The 18,238-nt window shown below is 32.2% G+C and overlaps 1 protein-coding gene across 1 annotated transcript in view; it reads left to right on the plus strand.

Annotated features, from left to right (window-relative positions):
• The first annotated feature begins 81 nt into the window (after positions 1-81).
• The window catches only part of LOC141446861 (monocarboxylate transporter 10), a 443,554-nt gene continuing 425,397 nt past the window's right edge, over positions 82-18,238 (plus strand). The window contains exon 1 of the mRNA XM_074113767.1: positions 82-172. Within this exon, the coding sequence (XP_073969868.1) occupies positions 138-172 (35 nt within the window). The 5' untranslated portion in view covers positions 82-137. The remainder of the gene's footprint in view (positions 173-18,238) is intronic.

Genomic DNA, 18,238 nt, shown 5'->3' on the forward strand with positions numbered 1-18,238 from the left:
CATTCTCAGAAGTATTTTGGTGGGGAGCGAGAAGCGCGCAAAGTGGGCGCCACAAGCTGTGTGTGTAGTGGCGCGCGCGGGAACCCAAGAGACCAGTGAGTGTTGTGCCATGTCACTGTGAACATGCGAGCCAGCACATGGCGGCCACCACCCCTGATGACGAGTCATCCAGGTACTCAAACTTAAAAACTCTAATTTTACCTAAAACAAAATAAAAGAAAAAAAAACTGCGTTAAAAAAAATTAAAATTTGGGATGAATTAAATATATTTAAAAATTAACCAAACAAATCCTAAATCTTCCTTAATTTTTTTTTTATCTTCTAAACGCTAAAACCTTTTTATTTCTTAAAAATAATATTGGCTTGAGGGATTCTTAAAGAGAGAAAGAGAGAACAAACAATCACAATCTACTAAAAAAATGCAAACCAAAACAAAACATGACAAGTATAACATAACCTGCTATCGTCACAACTTCGGCTTTGTTGAGGTAGTGCAGTGTTGCGTCGTGATATTATTTTTTTTTTTAAATTTCACTTTTCTCTTTTATTGAATTTGATCTTCGTTATTAAGAGAATTTATATATAATTAAAATATAAATTAGTAAAATTTCTGATAAAATAAAAATTGTAAATGTTTCGAATATGATTACAGGATTTGGGTCTTATTTTTACGGCGCTAATATGTTTAAATTTGTTGTACAATCCCAAAACATATAAAATATATTTTGAAATATGTAAATATATTTTGAAACAAACAAATGCTTTATAAATCTACTTTTTCTTTATTTAGAAAAAGTACCGCCAAACTTATTTGGACATTTCAGCTTACTAGCTAAACAGGAAGTGGCACCGGTTTGATCTTTTCTAAAATTCAGCAATGACAAGGGTCTTCTGTTCTGTTCCTCTCTCGACGACATACCTTTCAAACTATTCTTCATGGTCTACCGCCGGTCCATGTAAACGCTTTCAGGTTGTCAGTAATTCTATTCTGTCGAGTTCTTCAAACTGTACTAACTATTAATCAAAGTTGTGCGCTTCTTGAATTACCATATCTCCACCTGTTGATATAATCTATAAAAATGGTATAGTGTCCCTGCTCTTATTTATTTGATGTTTATTTACTAATTTTGCGAATTATTTAAACTTGAAATAAAAAAAAGTCTTATTCAAATTAAATTTAATTATTTTTGTTTTGTTTTTCAATTAATTATTTTTTTACGAATGAAAACAAAAATAATTATCAAAATATAATCATATTGTTATTATTTGGTATGTGGCCTCACCAATATTGACTGTGAGCCAGAATATTGCCCTCACTGAGGGATTCATTTCAATACTTTTTAGACAGAAATTCTCATTATCGTAAATGAAATTCCAAACCAACTCGCCGTAGTTAGAGAAACGTAGTAAAAAAAATTCATTCTATTTTTAAGAACTGAATTTCATTGCTCCATTTTCTTTAAATATAAGGCCCTTTTTAGAATCAGGAGCTACTTAGAAACCAGCACATACGATAATAATTATCATCAATAGCAAGAGAGTTTAGTCTAGAGCAAACAGGCCTATCATTGCTCAGAAATTGTCTCCATTCGAAAATCTATTTACCCTCTCTTCGGTAAGAAGGGTAATTTTACTTTCGCCTTGAAGAGGATGTTCGCCAAATTGGTAAAGATATACAAACTTACTTAAAGCAGAGAATCGATAACAAATCAATCACAAAACATTCGAACAAACGAGTATTTCACTTTTTTATTTAGTTCTACTTTTCACACATGACATTTATGCATTGCGTTCATAGTATAGCCCAAAAATATTAGAATAACTAGGCGGTACGCGTTTATTTCGTTTCGCTTGCTCATATGTACTTAGATAGTTTAGCTAAGTAACTGAGATATTCACGATCGAGTAGTGAATATTTGTAGGGTGCATTATTGTTAGTGAGATATTGATACAGACAAAAATTAGGCTACGCTAAATTACTTAGAGTTAATTATTTAGGATCGATCACTTGTTAATATTAATTTAAAATGGCCTCCTTTTGTAATAAAAAATTAATTGAAACTTCGTTCTTTAACTGTTGAAATAATAGACAAATTAATTCTTAAAAAAAAAAAAATTTCTATGGTAATCCCAGCCAATCAGTTTTGAATTAGACGTTGCCATTCAAAAAATGTCAACAAGTTTTATAGACCTTCCGTGAGTAGAGCTTTCGGTTCGGAGGTAGCTTTTCTTGATGTATAATTTAAGGCTTCATCGTGTTTCCCCACTGGATAAATCTTCACCTTTTTCGAAACATGTCGAAGCCATAATATCGCCTGTCATTCTTCTATTTATTTCTATTACTCAGGGTACATTCTACAAATACATACTGGAACAATTCTAACAGGATGTACAGTGCTGTCAAGACTGCTATTCATGATCAAGTAACCCTTGATAAGATGCAAAGCCACCACTCTGCTTTAAAAACAAACTGTTGAGCCAATTAACATTAGCCTTCTTCCGCATTGTGTAGTGGACAATTTTAGATTGAACCACTTTTAGACTTTTTCTGTCAAGTTGGGGCTCCTAATACTGTACCTAATAGATTCTTAGCACAGAAATCATTTACTTCCCTATGTGGCAATTCTCTCAGCAAACTTATGTCAAGTTAAATTCTACCAGAACTTTCTATTCAAAGAAAATAACTTATTTAAAAAGAATAGTGTACTTTGAAATTATTTTGTAGGGTCAGTACGAACCACAGCTATAAATATACTTAGTTTATTTATAAAGTCAGTTTATAGAGTAAATGAATAATAATGTTTAATTCTGTTAACCGACTCACCATAGTTACAGGTCCGTACTATCCCTAAATGTATATTTTTTTATTCAATCTCTGCACCTATTTCCGGAATGATCCTTTCTTAAATAAGGATTGAATGTGTAAGAAAAATACCAAATTTTGAAAAAAACCCCAAGCGGAAGTACTACTCTACTGCATGCATTTTCATTTTACTGAAATTCCCTAGATTGTTGTGACTTCTACAATTTACTTTAAACTACATGCTTACAAATTACATCTACAACTACTTTCTGCAACACTTGTCTCGGAAAATTCTTTTTTAGGGCATTTTGGGTTAAGAAAAGGGAACTATGAGACAAGAAATGGGTTCTTGTTAAGCATTATCATGTGTAATTTTTGTGTGGGTTTTCTTTTGTTTTGTTGTTGTTCTCAAAACACTTATTTTTGATCTGAACTCACTTCCGAACAACTCATACATTCATAAGTTTTCTTATTTTTGGACAGTAAATGAAAATAAAACGAAACATGTTGATAACAACTGTTTTGTGTTGGTAACTAATTCATATCACAGATTGGAGAAGTATTGAAAGCTAAATTTCCGTTCATTGCTGTTTGATAATTTAAGAAATATTTATAAGACCGCCACGGCTGACTGGATATGCACTGAACTGTTTCTACAGTAGAGCGAGAGAGAGATTGAGTGTGAATAGAGCGAAGGTAGTTATACTATTTTGGTATTATATTTGCCTTATTGCTTATATAATAATGTTAGTACTACAGAAGACTACTACAGACGCAGTCTAGTGTTTGTATTAGTCTTACTGCACTAGTCTATCTCGCTGTTCAACTCTGCTGTCCTGATACACCGTTATGCAAGTCTTACTCGTCCATTTTAACATTTATATTATTAGATCTAGGTAGTAGCGAAACATAAACAGTCAACCTATAGACAGACGGACGTACTCTTAGAAAATTGAATATAGATACTCACATACAAACTTGATTTTACAGCATGTACATAGGTGCGCCTAGTATAATATTATTCTAGTTGATTATGAATCTCAAATTATTTTGAACTCATTGTTTTTTCAAAAATAAATAAACATAAGTTACGAAAATCACCAGTATACAGTTTTTGCACTCTTCTGTTTTTACACTTGGATCTCTTGAGGTTATATTTTGACTCTTTGGGAAGAGTCAACGAAAAGAAAGGCCCAATGATCTGCTAGAGAGGCAAAATTTTCCAGCTTTAAGTCTTAAAACGTACCCATGGAAGTGAAAATTTAGAAATAAGGAAGGAATGGTTTATAAAAGTTTTTTGAAGCCTTCCGTTTGTAAGAACTTTTGGGACATATCCGTTTGATTGTACGAGATGGCGTCCTGAGTCCCACTTCCGTTTTTATCTCAAGCTGCAAAAGGATTCTTTTAATCACTCAAGAGATGTCTAAATTATCGGCATCCTCTCTTCCATATTATTAACATAGTTTGCCCTTCATCCTGTCCGTTAAAACTCGGAACGTCTTTCGTTACATTTCAAAGACCACATGCAGGGAAAATGACCCTGTCCGGAGTGCCCAAGACATCGTCAAAAAACACGAAGCACTGAGTTCAGTTTTTTGCGTTTTAATTAACTTTAAAATTTGAACAATTGTAGGTAATATATCATATAAACAAATCAATTCTATCCATTTCGCTTTTGTTTTATTATTAGGTATTATTATTTTATAAATCTAGTAGTCGTCTATATCTTCTATCTGAACTAGACCATTACACAAAGCGAATCTAGCTTCTTTGAATCAGAAACCAGGAAGTATTAAACAAATTGGTTGAGTAGGCCTTGATGGATATATAATACAGGAACAAAGGACAAAGGAGTCCCTTGCCCGTCCAGCGTATGTTATGTAGACTGTCAGATCATATTGCAGACAATCTTCGGCACGGATGAAGGTTTGAGGGATTGCTTTAATCTGGGCTAACTTTCAAGCCCAGCCTATCCAGAATCAAGCCAAAATCTAAGTATAAAATTCCACTGCACTGAGACTTGAGGGTAATCATAGTTTTGGGACTTCTAGTACTAACTAAATTCTTCCCTAAATAGGGCAGCAAGACTTTTGCTCTTAGTTTTACTAAGTAATAATTTTAAATCAAATTTTGACAGTAAAATAAAATGAAATTTACAGTAAGGTTCAAGTTTGTGTTTTGTTTTAGATCTATTATCGGATTGGATTTCTAAAAGTAATTCTAAAGTAATGACTAAAACTCCATCAATCTGTAATGCAATGATACTGATTAAAGTTTTCAGTCTACCGCAATTTTCTAGAAAATGGCGCCAATAATTTCCATTCTCAGTTGTAAAGTTTGTACCATACTTTCCCAACTAAATGATCATGAGTTTCATTTGAAAATTTGTTCTAGAAAAATGAAAATGATAGATTATCTGAGGAGTGCTCTAAGTTTTAAATATCCCTAAATTGTCTTACTTCAATTTTATCTAAAGTCGCTAAATTATATGGAAAATTAAAAGCGTAATTTGAGTTCCAAATTTGAAGTGAATCGGTTAATCGGAAATTCCATTTAACAAAATCAATTTCTGAGGGTTTTTGAAATTTTGTCGATAGTTTTTCTTTAGATTTGACGGGATTGTTGCTCTTATTCCAATCACTTTTATTTAAAGAAAAAATGACCTGATTTTTCCGAAAATACTTTTTTTTTGGCATTGGCTTTCGCCGTACAGCCAGCATCGTCTAGGTGCTTATCACTAGAATATCACTCACTCTCCATTCTTACTTATAAATACATTCGCTTCACACATTCATCCCTCTACTATATACAACTATTTACATAAACTGCAGCTAATGGATGGATCAGTACTCTATATTCCTGCCATCCTTATAGCTTAACCGAAATTAAAATCACGTAATCCTTCCCTAATCATTTTCTTTCAATCATTCTAATCGGCTATAACTTTTAAATACATTCATATTTCATTGCTAGCTCTGCTATAGACTTACTCTCATAGATGTTGGTGGAGAATATTATGTCTTCGTAGCGAAATGTTGCATCTAAATATGTCATCAAACATTCGTTTCCTTTCTAGTACATAGGGTGGACATATCATTATTATATGCCCCGAAAATACTTATTTTAGGGGTTTTAGAATAAAAAATTTCAAATTTCTCGGAAATGCTGGGAGGATCAGTGAAGTTTCATTAATCACTTTTAATCGCATGGTAATTGTGGCCCAACCAACTAGATAAAAAATAAATAAATACCTTCACTAAAATTTAATAGTAGCAGAAAATTTTGTCAATTAGGATCGCAACAAGTCTTGAGAGTGTGCGAAATAAATTTTTTTTTTTTCACTTGCCTTGGGGAAACTAAAAAGCTAGTATTTCCGGGGAAGAGGCCGTATTTTACGTGTTATTATTATTATTTTTTGATAAAGTAAAGGAAATAAATCGTTGACTATAAGAATATAGTTGATAAATTACGTAAACAAAGTTAGTAATGTGACTTAACTGATAAAAACTACAGATTGGTGTCACCGTTTATTGTATATAAATCAGGATTAATGTAGCGGGAGAGAAGAGAGGTGGAAGTAAACATACCTCTAGTTAGTTTGCAAAGTGTAAAAGGGAATGATTTGCCCCACTCTTACATTCTAACAGACTGTTTTTAAAAGAGTTGCTGAATGATTTACAGACAGCTTGAATCTATAATTTATGTATTCAATGTAAATATATCTACGTACACACGTGAGAGAAGATATGTTAGCTTACGTAATGGACTAGTGCTGCTACCTATTGAAACAATAAACAATAGTTTACATATTGAATAGTATTCGATTTGTGTACATAGTATATAAATTAATATTGTCAGGTTAGAAAAGTAAACGAACAAGTCTACTCTAACTTCCTTTAGAGTAGCTACAACGATGAGAACAAGAAGTAAGAACGTTACTTATTTGAGGTATTTTCAGTAACGAGATTTCAACGTGAAAAGTGATTCGAGAAGACAAATCACTACCCTGACCATCTCCAAATCTTTTGCTACGTTGTAACTGATCGGTAGGGAGGGTCATGGACAATATTCTCACTGAAAGTTCTGGACTTTTTTCAAAATGAGCAAACTCAGACATTGTTCTATCATTAGATGCTGAATGAGAAGTTACAGTTTCAGGAGCTCAAATAATTTTTATTAACCTTTGCAAGCAAAAGTTTAAAACCACTACAAACACAAAAACCAAATTTTTACCAACTACGGGTACACATAATTATTACCAAATAAAATGGTATCACTAACGCGCTCTACAGCTTACTTACAATGCTGAAACGGCAGGAGTTGAACAATACTATGCATTACTCCAAGATTGTAAAGATGAAATGAATGAGGAGATTTACCACAAATTGATTATTCCGATCTTTCTTAAGATTAAAAGAAAAAGATGAATATCCAATGAAGTAACTGTTGAAGAATCTTGGTTAGGTCGTAGGGATAGTTCCTCTTAAGGTAAACGCATCTTCGAGCTCCTAATGTTCTATATGTTTATTGATTATTAAATAAGATTATATGCAATAATGTAATTCTTTCTTTTTTCTTTAAACGATACAATTTAATACCTAATTTTTTTTTTTGCATTGTTTAATGTCATTCATTTGATTTGCAAACTGTTTATTTTTTATTAATGAAGAAACCATCGATGTCGCAAATTATTAATGGAAAACTTGGTGACTATATTTAGGTTGTACATTGTACGAGTCTAATTCTGGAATATGAACGAACGTAAACTGTTGAACAACTAACTTTACCCCCTAGTTAACAATTTACATAGAAATGTTCTTCCACTTTAAACAAACTGCTGTAAATATTATCTACATTTTAACTTACATTGTAAATTTATTTAAACTTAGTTTATTTAATAAAATTGTATTTTATTTTCTGTGTTTAGTTTTCTTTTTATTTTCGGACTAAAAACCGTTGGTGTTAATCTTTGGATATTATGGTATCCTCTATTTATTCTTAAGCAAATATGTGGACACCAAAGGAACGAGATTGTACCTTTCATTTATTTAATTATTTATTGAACTAATTCATGTCTAATAATTTTCTTTTCCAACTACCAACTCCATTTATATCTGAAGAACAGGATTTTTAAAAAAGATATTTTAAAATCACAGATTTTATGATTGTAATAAGATCGAACCATTGATTATTTTTGTAACGATTCTTCTTTGAAGTTCATATATTTCATTCTCTTGCGGATTCAAAACTTCTCACTCTTTCTGTTACGAGTATAATATTGAACGAAGTAAATAAATTAACTTGAAGTCGTCTTAAAGTTAACTTTGCAAGAGTTGAATTGATGGTTTTGTTTCTATGTACTTACTACATACCCTGTGATGCTACGTCCTTGCAGGATCTTGGGTAGTCTTATTAGAGTATTTCACTCTTCTCTATGACTCTCTCCTTCATTGTCTAATTATAAACGGCGCAGATCATCCTCTACCATCCTTAAGACCGTCAACCAGTCTTAAATCTCGCGCTCTTCAGCTTTTAATCTACTAGAATTTAGCCTGCCATCCAGTCTGGAAGTGGAGAAACTTGGGAGGCTTTATTAGTTCTCTCTTTTTCGGGGGGTTTTCGAGTCCGTGGGGCTTCTTGTCCATTTTAGACTATGAAGCAGTCGTTAGGTTTTGTCTGCAGTAATCAGGCTGCCAATTACAATCCTTTTTACCCAAATTTATCCTGACAGAGCTATCATTCAAGGATCACGTATTGGGCAGCTGCTGAAGAAAAGACACGATACCTGTACTATGACGGTAGAATGGACACTGATCGACTCTAATCATGAACCCACCTCTGTGCATTGTCAACAAAACAACACTAAGAGCAAAATAAACAGCATCCTCGCTGTTGTGACGCGCCAATTAGCCAAATTCGCCAAAAGTGGATATTGAATTACAAAAAAAAGTAAAACCCAAAATTTTATGTGATATCTCACCATGTAGGAATGGATCCAAAGAGAGAAAAAAAAGGCGAGTAGCCACTTCTTCAGTGGTTTTGGTTCCATCCTAGTAGGCTACCGAGGTTTTGCTTTACAATTAGTCCCTAAACAATTATAAAATCTATACAGGGATATTAACAGTCCAGAAGCGTTCAGTCTGCAAACTGTTCGCTTTATTGGTCATGAAATTACCACTTATTGCCATGAAAATCCAAACATTTTTATCATTTCATCATATCGTGACCTCTTGCAATACTGCAAAAAGCTATCTGTTTTTCCTTAGATAGATAACGAAGTTGCCACAAAATCTAAAGAGATACTGAAATTCTACCCGCTCAGACTATACCATAAACCCTACTGTATTCAGACTACCTATACGAGTAAAAGCCCAATTGAGCGCAAACCTGTAAAAAACATATAAAATACAAATATTTATGTGTTAAAGTAAAATATTTTTCAAAAAAAAAGGACTCAAAACGTGACGTAGTTTATTCGTAGTTTTTGTCTAAATATATTATTATGATTACTTTTTGCGGATTATTCATTAAGTTTTTTCGGAATACCATATAAATTTAAAAATAACATTTTACACAAATCATGGAATATATTAGATGTAGAGTGCAAAATTGAATCTAAACATTTCAGAGACAGAATTAAATGCTTATTTCTATTATATAAGCTCCACGTCCCACGCATAATCTGTTTATTGTAATATTATATGCTTATACATATTTATTTTAAGATTTTAAAAAGGATATTGTTTAATTTTTATGATTACTTTTATTGAAATTGGATGTATATTTTTGTATCTATTTTATTCTAAATTTAAGATTATTATCAATATTTTTGTATCTATTTTATTCTAAATTTAAGATTATTTTCAATATTTTTGAAACTTATTTAATTAATATTATTGACAATAGTTTCAATATTTTAGGAGGAGAGTTAATTTAGGGAAAAAAGTGCCAAAAATTACAAAACATACATAGGGCCACATCACTACTTTGGGCCCCAAAAAGACAAGGTATGTCTCCATTCTAGCCAACCTAAAAAAAGACCTTTTCTCAAAAACATAATTGAGTTATTTTTGCACTTTACCTAGATTTGATTAAACCCTATTTTTGTTTTTTTTTACCTTCTTAAAATTCACTGCACTCCATTTGTAGCTTTTCCACTTATCCAATAAGCTCACTTAATTTTTCACGTTTTGAACATTTCAATAAATACTTAGTAAAATCCTGCTTGAGAAATAAATCACCCCTTGATCAATATCTATCACCTGAAAAACTTGTACATTTTACCTATTACCAATTATCTGCATACCAAAATTTACGTTCTGTTTTTTTAATTTTTGTTTTTTACTTTTTGTATTATACACTTCTTTCTTTTGGATGTCGTTTGATTTTCTTGCAATCAAACTTTGTTTCGTTTCTTACTAATATTGGTACATTTTTTTTTGTTTTGTTGTGTACGCAATATAACAATTTACCTTTTTTGTTTGTGACAGTGCGTTTTTTAGTATTTGACCATCGAACATTGTAAAGCAGTTTTTAGATTTTGCATTGTCTTGTGTAGATATAATCACTTAATATTTTTTATTTTTTATGTAGCAAGTGTTTGTCTAAATTACTTTTTTCTTGTATAATTGACCAGCTGAATAAGAGCTCTCCAGCAGTCTATAGAAGGGATATCCGGTCAAATCTTATTAAGTTAACTTATTATAGTTTCGAGTTTAGACCAAGAATGCTCAAAATTTTGAAGTCTGAGGGCTGGAATTTGAAAATAAGTATTGATGCAGGGCCTCACTAGCCCTCCTTTCTCCATGTTAATAAGATCATCTATTATGTTACTTTAATTAAATTATTATGATAAAGTAATCTAAATAATGTTATACTAATCAATGACGTCAGTTTTTCCATAATAACAAGATACTTGAAAGTCGCCTTATAAAAACATCAAGTAGTGAATTTGGCAAGAAACATCAGACTTAACAACTTTCTATTATTGTAGTACTTACAATAATTCAAATTTACCAACTTAATTTAAAAAAAAGAAAGTATTTATTACTGAAATGTACTTGGTAAGTATTATACTTGGAAGTTTTTGGTTAAGATTTAGGAATGTCAACTTACAAGCACTTCGATCTTCTTCGCTTTTCGAACTCTCCTCCCTTATAAAACCCTCCAGATCTCAGAACTGTCCGAAAATAAGTTTTCAAATCTTTGAAATTAGAAACTATAGTTAGCAATAAAATGCAGAGAAAAGAGTTTTCAAACATTTTCCAGCCTCTTCCATAAAATAAAAATCGTGGAAAACTTAAAATATAACCTTCTGAAAGCATTATATGTGCATTATTATGTTATATTCTGTTGGAAGTGCGTCATGCTGCGAAGTAACCATATCAAAAATTAGAATTTTATAATTCTACGCCAAAAATCTTGGTGGCAAATATTAGAACTTGGGGAAAGAATTGATTGAAGTATTTCTCAAAAGAAAGCCTTCAAGATAGATAGAGATACCAAGATAAGTAAGTTTCAAAAGTCAAATTTAATAAAAAAAAAGACTATAGTCACGATGTCGCGGCTAAACGTGATCATTTGCAAAAGCGTTTGCAACATTGTAACACAAACTGTTGGCTAATTGGATGTATCAAATAACTTATCGTTGTACTAAATTTTACAAAATAATATAACAACCTTATCATTATGTTGGTTGGACAAATAAGAACAGATTAATTTTTTTATGGTTAAAAAAAGAATATTTTCTGAAGTTATTTAAATAATCTTACAGAAAACATTAGAATCTCATCTAATAAGTTACTGTCTTTCTTAATTAAGTTTGTAAATCTGAAAACGATTCGCATTAAGTAAGTTTGATTCTTTCCTTAGCCTCTAGATTCCTGACCTTAAATTCTGAGATTCATTGAGTCCCATGTTTTAATTCAGCAACTTCTCACACAAAAATAGAAAAAGATCCAAACTTTACTATATTATTTGGAGTTTAAAATCTTAATGTGGGTATTGAATGTGAGACACCTGTCTAATGTGACTCCCAGGTTCTTGACTGTCATTATATATTCTGCCTCAAAAGTCCAAATGTCTTCGAGAAGATGTTCCTTACTCAGATTTCAATCATCTTCTTTTGCAGCGTCATGATATTCACTACTTTATATGTGATGATCAATCATGCTTACCACAATCTTACAGTTGTCTAATTGAATTATCATTTATGGTTATTATGCACAGTATGATAATTGTAATTGCATAAAAACTGTGATTGTACGGTAAATTTCTTTAAAAAAATGATAGACTTAAGATCATAAAAATATATAGATCTTAGCTTATATTTTTAGAGAAATACTTAAATATTTTTTTTTGGAGGAGTGAGAGTAGTATAGAGGGAGAGAGAGATAATCAGACTTGATCGGCGGTCTCGTTTCCTTTTTCCGTCTGATTTACGATCCATCTTAGTATCGTAAACAGTTCAGCAAGTCTACATGAAAACAGAAAATCTACTGCCTCGAAAGATCCTTTTTCTTCAAGTAATAAAAATTCCATTATTATATATCTACTGTCTTGCCCATTCTTATCTTTACTTCATTTTAGTTTCAGATTTTATACATGTCACTTTATTTCTTCGCTACTACACCAAGATCCAACTATTTGATTAACTTTTATTGTTTAATTGCTTTGTTTTCCATAGATGATGATTTTATTTCAATGGTCGCCACAAAGGGCAAACACCTTTATATGTAACCTTGATTTTCTATTGGAAAAATTAAACATTGAAAACTCTATACACTAAACTTGATTTATTTATAGTACTTTCTCTTAACCCTTGTGATTATCTTATTTTCTATTTGGAGATTTTACAGAAAATATACGTTTTCATGAGACCGCCAAATCATGAAAAAGTAGTTTTCTAAAATTGCCTTTTATGCTCTTCTGAATTGTGTTCGCGCGAGAGATTGTGCGACCTTGATCACTGTAACCCTAAAATCGTAAAATATAGATTTAGTTTCATTATTACTTCGGAACTTCGAATAATTTTGAACTGTAATATTTCTCCCTTCGCACCTGATTTTGGAGTTAGATTGTCATAAACAGATGAGTAACTAAACCTCTCTCTAGACTTCTCGACAATCGTTCTAAACTTTCATTAAACAACAAACGACTAATCTACACTATGATACTCAAACCTGTCTGGACATGCTGAATGGAACTTTGAGGCTTATCCACAGCTTCCAATAAATTACAGAATCCCCCATCTTTTCAATCAAAAACACTCCGTCAAGTCGCTAATGCTCCTTACTTTCTTTCTAAGTCTACCTTGCACCATGATCTCCTTATTCCCCTCTGAAGCTATAAGACCCCGTTATGTTAAGTTCTATGCCTTAGTTTCCTCACATCCTAACCCCTCTAGTTTCCCAAGTTACTGCATTGCCAGGGCATAGTAGTGAAATACTCTTCTTTGGGAGTTACACCATTGGGTGAATTCTTTCCTTATGCTTTCGAGCCCTCCGGTCTTTAAGCCCTTTGAGCCCATCTCAGCTTCATAGTCAAAAACCGGTTTGAATTGAGCACTACGAGACATTAGATTTAATTCAAGCGATGGGGCAATATTATAGTGGTGACTTCCATAAAAAAAACAAAAAAAAAAAAACGAAAATATGCACATTTTTCACCTCGAAATCTCCGAGGAGCGTACAACATGGCTATCGAAAAATTAGCTGGAAACCCAAGTGTAGCTTTACACTGCTTCTATCATTATATCGATGCTTTCAAGCAGAACAGGTAGAAGCATTGTGTGCGGAGCTGTCTGGAGTGACAAAATACTGGTCCTCATCATTTAGCTTCTGGTCATGCCGCAAGAAGCTCCCTATAACAGCTGTAGAGGTTGCAGAAGAGAAGAATCTATTTAGTTTTCCAAAAATTTAACAACAATGTTTGAACCTTATTCAAAATAGACAATATAACATTGTGGGTATTTCATGTAATGTAACGTATCGATAGAACTCTAGATTTAAGATAATCAGACCCCTTATTGAAATTTCACTCTGAAAGTGGAATACTCAAATTTTAAAGCTAGTAAAATACAACTCAGTACTCATAAAACGATCGATGAAAACGGAAGTTGTTGCCCTTTTTGTTTTCTTAAATTTAAAAACTTTATTTAATGCTTGAACTTTTCAACATTTTACTTTTGCTAATTTAAAAGTTTACATGGTGCTTATTTCTAAATTATAATTTAAATTTTATAATACTTGCTTTCTCGCTCCTTATAATGTTTTCCGAAGTGTAGGAAGGAAATATAAAGATTTTCTTTGTAAAATGATGGAAAAGTACACGAAAATAATTTGTAATATATTTTTTTTAAGTTTTTTCTTTTTATTTATTTTTTCTTAAAAAGATCGTTTAGAAAGTTATAATAAAAAGAAGAGAAATAAATAAAAAATATAAGTATCTTTTAAAGTTAAGAGTACTTGGTCTCACTGATGATATTTAAACGACTCTTTGCGTCCTACATTACATCACTTATCACATGAGCACTACGCCACTTGCAAATGGCGACTTTGCAAATCTAAAAGTAAATAATAATGAAACTGGGACAACTATTTAGGCTTCTTTTATTCTATTTAATGTCAATGGACTTTTTAAAATTTAATTTATACTTTATAATACAAAAGAAGTAAGTATTAAATTCTCTTTTAAAATTATGCAGTACAGCTAGATAATGTGCTTTGTTTGTAGTAATAATCAGGTAATAAGTTCCCAAATGTTTTCTATTCGGTTCACTTTGTTTCTAATAGAATACTTAAAAATTTTTGCCAATATTTGATCAATTCGAAGATATTTGTCAGAAAAGCATTTAGGTACATATTAAACATATTTTCTAGTTTAAAAATTACATATTAAAATATTAAAACCATATTCAAACTAATTAGGTTGATAAAAACTAAGAAATATTGTGGAACTGAGATTCTATTATTGTTCGTAGCCTTGGATTCATTTGAGATGTTTAAATATGAAATTTCATTTAAGTTAATTCATTCGCTTCGTGACACTCAATAGATTGTTAGATCTAAACATGCCTGAGAAAATAGGCATTACTTTGTACCATTGGTGAGGATTCTTTAAAAAAAGTCTTAAAATAGGCTACATTCCCGAATAAAAATAATGATCAGATTTCAAGAAAAATAAAAATCAAATTCCTAATAAATTTATTTGAACTTCATTTAACCTGTGTAATGGCGGTGAAGATTACCTGCCTAGTAACTTACGTTAGTAAGTGACCGCGAGAGAGCATCTTTCAATCAATAAAGCGAAGAAATGGCGTGTCCCCACTAGTCATCTGCTAGTACAGCTTGTTGTAGGGCGGAAGAAACAATGACGAAACTATTCACTGAAGTAAACTTTATCAAGCGACTCTACTATCATCACTGCAAGACTTGACCAACAAGAACCTTTTTTTTGTCTTGAGGAGCATCCTATGTCATGTAGGGGATTTCTTGGGACTATCCTAACCCAGTTTCCATAGAGCGGATCCCCTTTAGTCGCCTCTTACGACAGGCAGGGGATATCTTGGGACTATTCTAACCCCGGAACCCACACGGGGGATATTCATATTTCAGTTCCGATCTTCTAACGCCTGTTGACTTCCATTCTCTCTCGCTAACTTCGTTAGCAAGAGATTGTTTGTTATCGTTGACAAACAATACAAAGCTTTTTCTTCGTTAGATGATTAGAGTTGTGAAGCCAATTGACGTTCAAGCTGTCCCTACTATGTAGCTGCCTTGATAGTCTAATTCGGTGATTAATTCGGCAACCTAGTGACCAACTGGGAAGATTTTAGTGACCCAGTAAACAAATCTTAATTATGACCATCGGTATGTATTCTTGCCAAAGAATTAAAGTGTGCTTGTACTGAGATGTGTTGCAAAATGTGATGAAATTCTATTATTATGCAGCGAGTACAAGTTTCAACATGTTTTTTTCTGCTAACATTCTGCTTTTCTTTCAAGTTAAGTTATAAATAAGGATTTACTAATAACTGTGTAATTATCTATTTAAAATATTTTGGATTATCCCATCTGTAAATTTTCTTTACTCTGAGATAATGTGTAATCTAAAATAGAAGTGATGTGACCCACCAGCAAAAATTGAAATATTGCCCACTTTGTAAGAAATGCTGCCGACTTCTGATCTAATTCTTGCTGGTTTAATTGAGCAATATGTGATCAATGCATAACCTGAATGTGTAAATAAATTAAAGGAAATTTGTTGATTGGAGTATCCGTATTGGAGGTGGTTCGTAAAGCTCTTCTTGTTTCGTACTTCATGTACCTGAGTTACATCCTCATACTCACCATACATGATACTTGAAAGTATTCGTGTTGAGAAAAATGTTTCAACAGTATCATGATACTTTCATTTAAGATATTTGGTTACTGATCTTCTTGTTGGGTGACCAGGTAAGGGCCAATGAAATGTCTAGACTTCTTACACTTTATTTCCTCAAAAATGAACTGTTTTTAAACTGTTGCAAAATGTAAAAGTCAGTGCGAGATGGTAACGTAAGTGAAGTCTAAATTTCTACACTAAAGTGATTAATCAACCGCTGATGATGGATGAAATTCCGGATGTAATGTGTGCTATAAAACAGATGTATACAACTCGATATGCCGAGTAGTTTGGTGTATTTATTTAGCTGATATCGATTAATTTTTGAAATCTGCAACAGTCGGTAATTATTTTTAGCTTGTTTGAGGGGAAGTTAGTCGTCACTGATTCATAATTCATAATTTTTCAACATATAAATTTAATAATAAATATTGGCTTGAAAACTTTGATGAAAGTTTGGTACTATTTAGGTTAGTGTACTTTCAAAGAGACTAATTTCAAAATAGAAACACGGTGGAGAACTCAGGTACTAAGTTTGCTTTATAGAAGGGCAATGCGTTGTGAATAGGTAAGTCATAGTTGGAAGGGCAACTTTTATTAAATTCATGCAAACTTAGTTTTTCTTTAGATGTAGCTATAGGGCGACACGTCTACAAGTACTACACCTTCCATACATAGCTTATCCTATTACCTCTACTAAGGTTATTTTTCCCTTTTTTATTATTCTTTGTGTAAGAAAATTCTTCACTTATTAAATTAGTAAGTTTTGACAATTTACGAACGAAAAAGACTACACTATAAATCCATTACAAGATCTAAACTCTGATTTAAATTACATAATCCAAATAAATAAGGTTAAAGCGAGGAAGTAGCCGAAAGACACAGAAAGTTGATCCTAAAAAAAGAAAAACATCATTGAAACTAGTCACACTCTTGTAATTTGAAAATACTTATTTATTTTTTCATCTGTCTTAAGACTCAGTAGGTGTCTAGTCAAAGTCCTGAAGAATACTGTTACTATATCCTCTTACAAGAAACTTTCAAATATTTTCTTGGCAACCAGTTGAAACAAAGATCTTACCTCCAGGTATGAACGTTTCCAGAGCATGCCTGGAAGCAAAATAGTCATTTGTCCTGCATCAATTAATAGCAGGAAGCTATTAACAAATGAGGGAAGCGAGATGAACTCATTTGTGAGTTTCAAGTCTTCTGTTCACCAAGCTTTTCAAGACAGTCCTGTTCCCATCAAGGAGCTCTGGAATCTAGTCCTCTTACAATAAAGAAAAACTGTCATCATTTTAATGAGATTTTTCACTTCTGACTCATTCTAAAAACTCTAAAAAAAAGACCCGTCAAAAGATTCGCTTAATAATCTCCTGAAAGCATTCATACCCCAAAGCGGTCCAAGAAGACGTAATAGTAAGAGACGCAGGTCACCTAAAAAGGAGTATCAACATCTTAATACCAACTAACCTATCAATTAACCGCAAGAACGGGTACCTCAAAGCAAAACATCATTCGCTTAAATGAGCCTGTCTATTTCGCCAGTCTCTCTCTTTACTTAACCAACTCTTGCTCCGATTCTGTCCAGCAGGATAAGTCCAGCAAAGATTAGGAAATCCAATCTTGAAGAGCATTCTATAAACAATCGAAAAGTAAATTTGAAGTGAAAACAGTCCTTACCACTGTTTACGGACTGTTCCAACGAATTATTATTTAATGGTGGAACTAAAAAAAAGTTATCAGAATTTCAGCATCTATTATTGCTTCCCTATTTTCCAACCAATTTAGTCTCGGGTATTGGGCATCTAAGATTTCGAAACTTATCATAAATGTTTTACGTCTTAATGCTACCTAAAAGTAAAAAAGATAATCCAGACTTATCACAACAATTTTATACTGAGAAATTTATAACATCAGCCAGACAAAAAGAACAAAATCTACTACACTAGCAGAATGATGTCATTTATATCATTAACTCATAATTTTCTGTCAAGTCATTATATCCTGTAATTATGTTGTCAGAAATGTTATTAATGTTGTAGTTTGTCA

Source organism: Rhodnius prolixus, unplaced genomic scaffold (genome assembly GCF_049639745.1).
Source record: "Rhodnius prolixus isolate KJV_2025 unplaced genomic scaffold, Rpr scaffold_1, whole genome shotgun sequence".
NCBI classification, from domain to species: Eukaryota; Metazoa; Arthropoda; class Insecta; order Hemiptera; family Reduviidae; genus Rhodnius; species Rhodnius prolixus.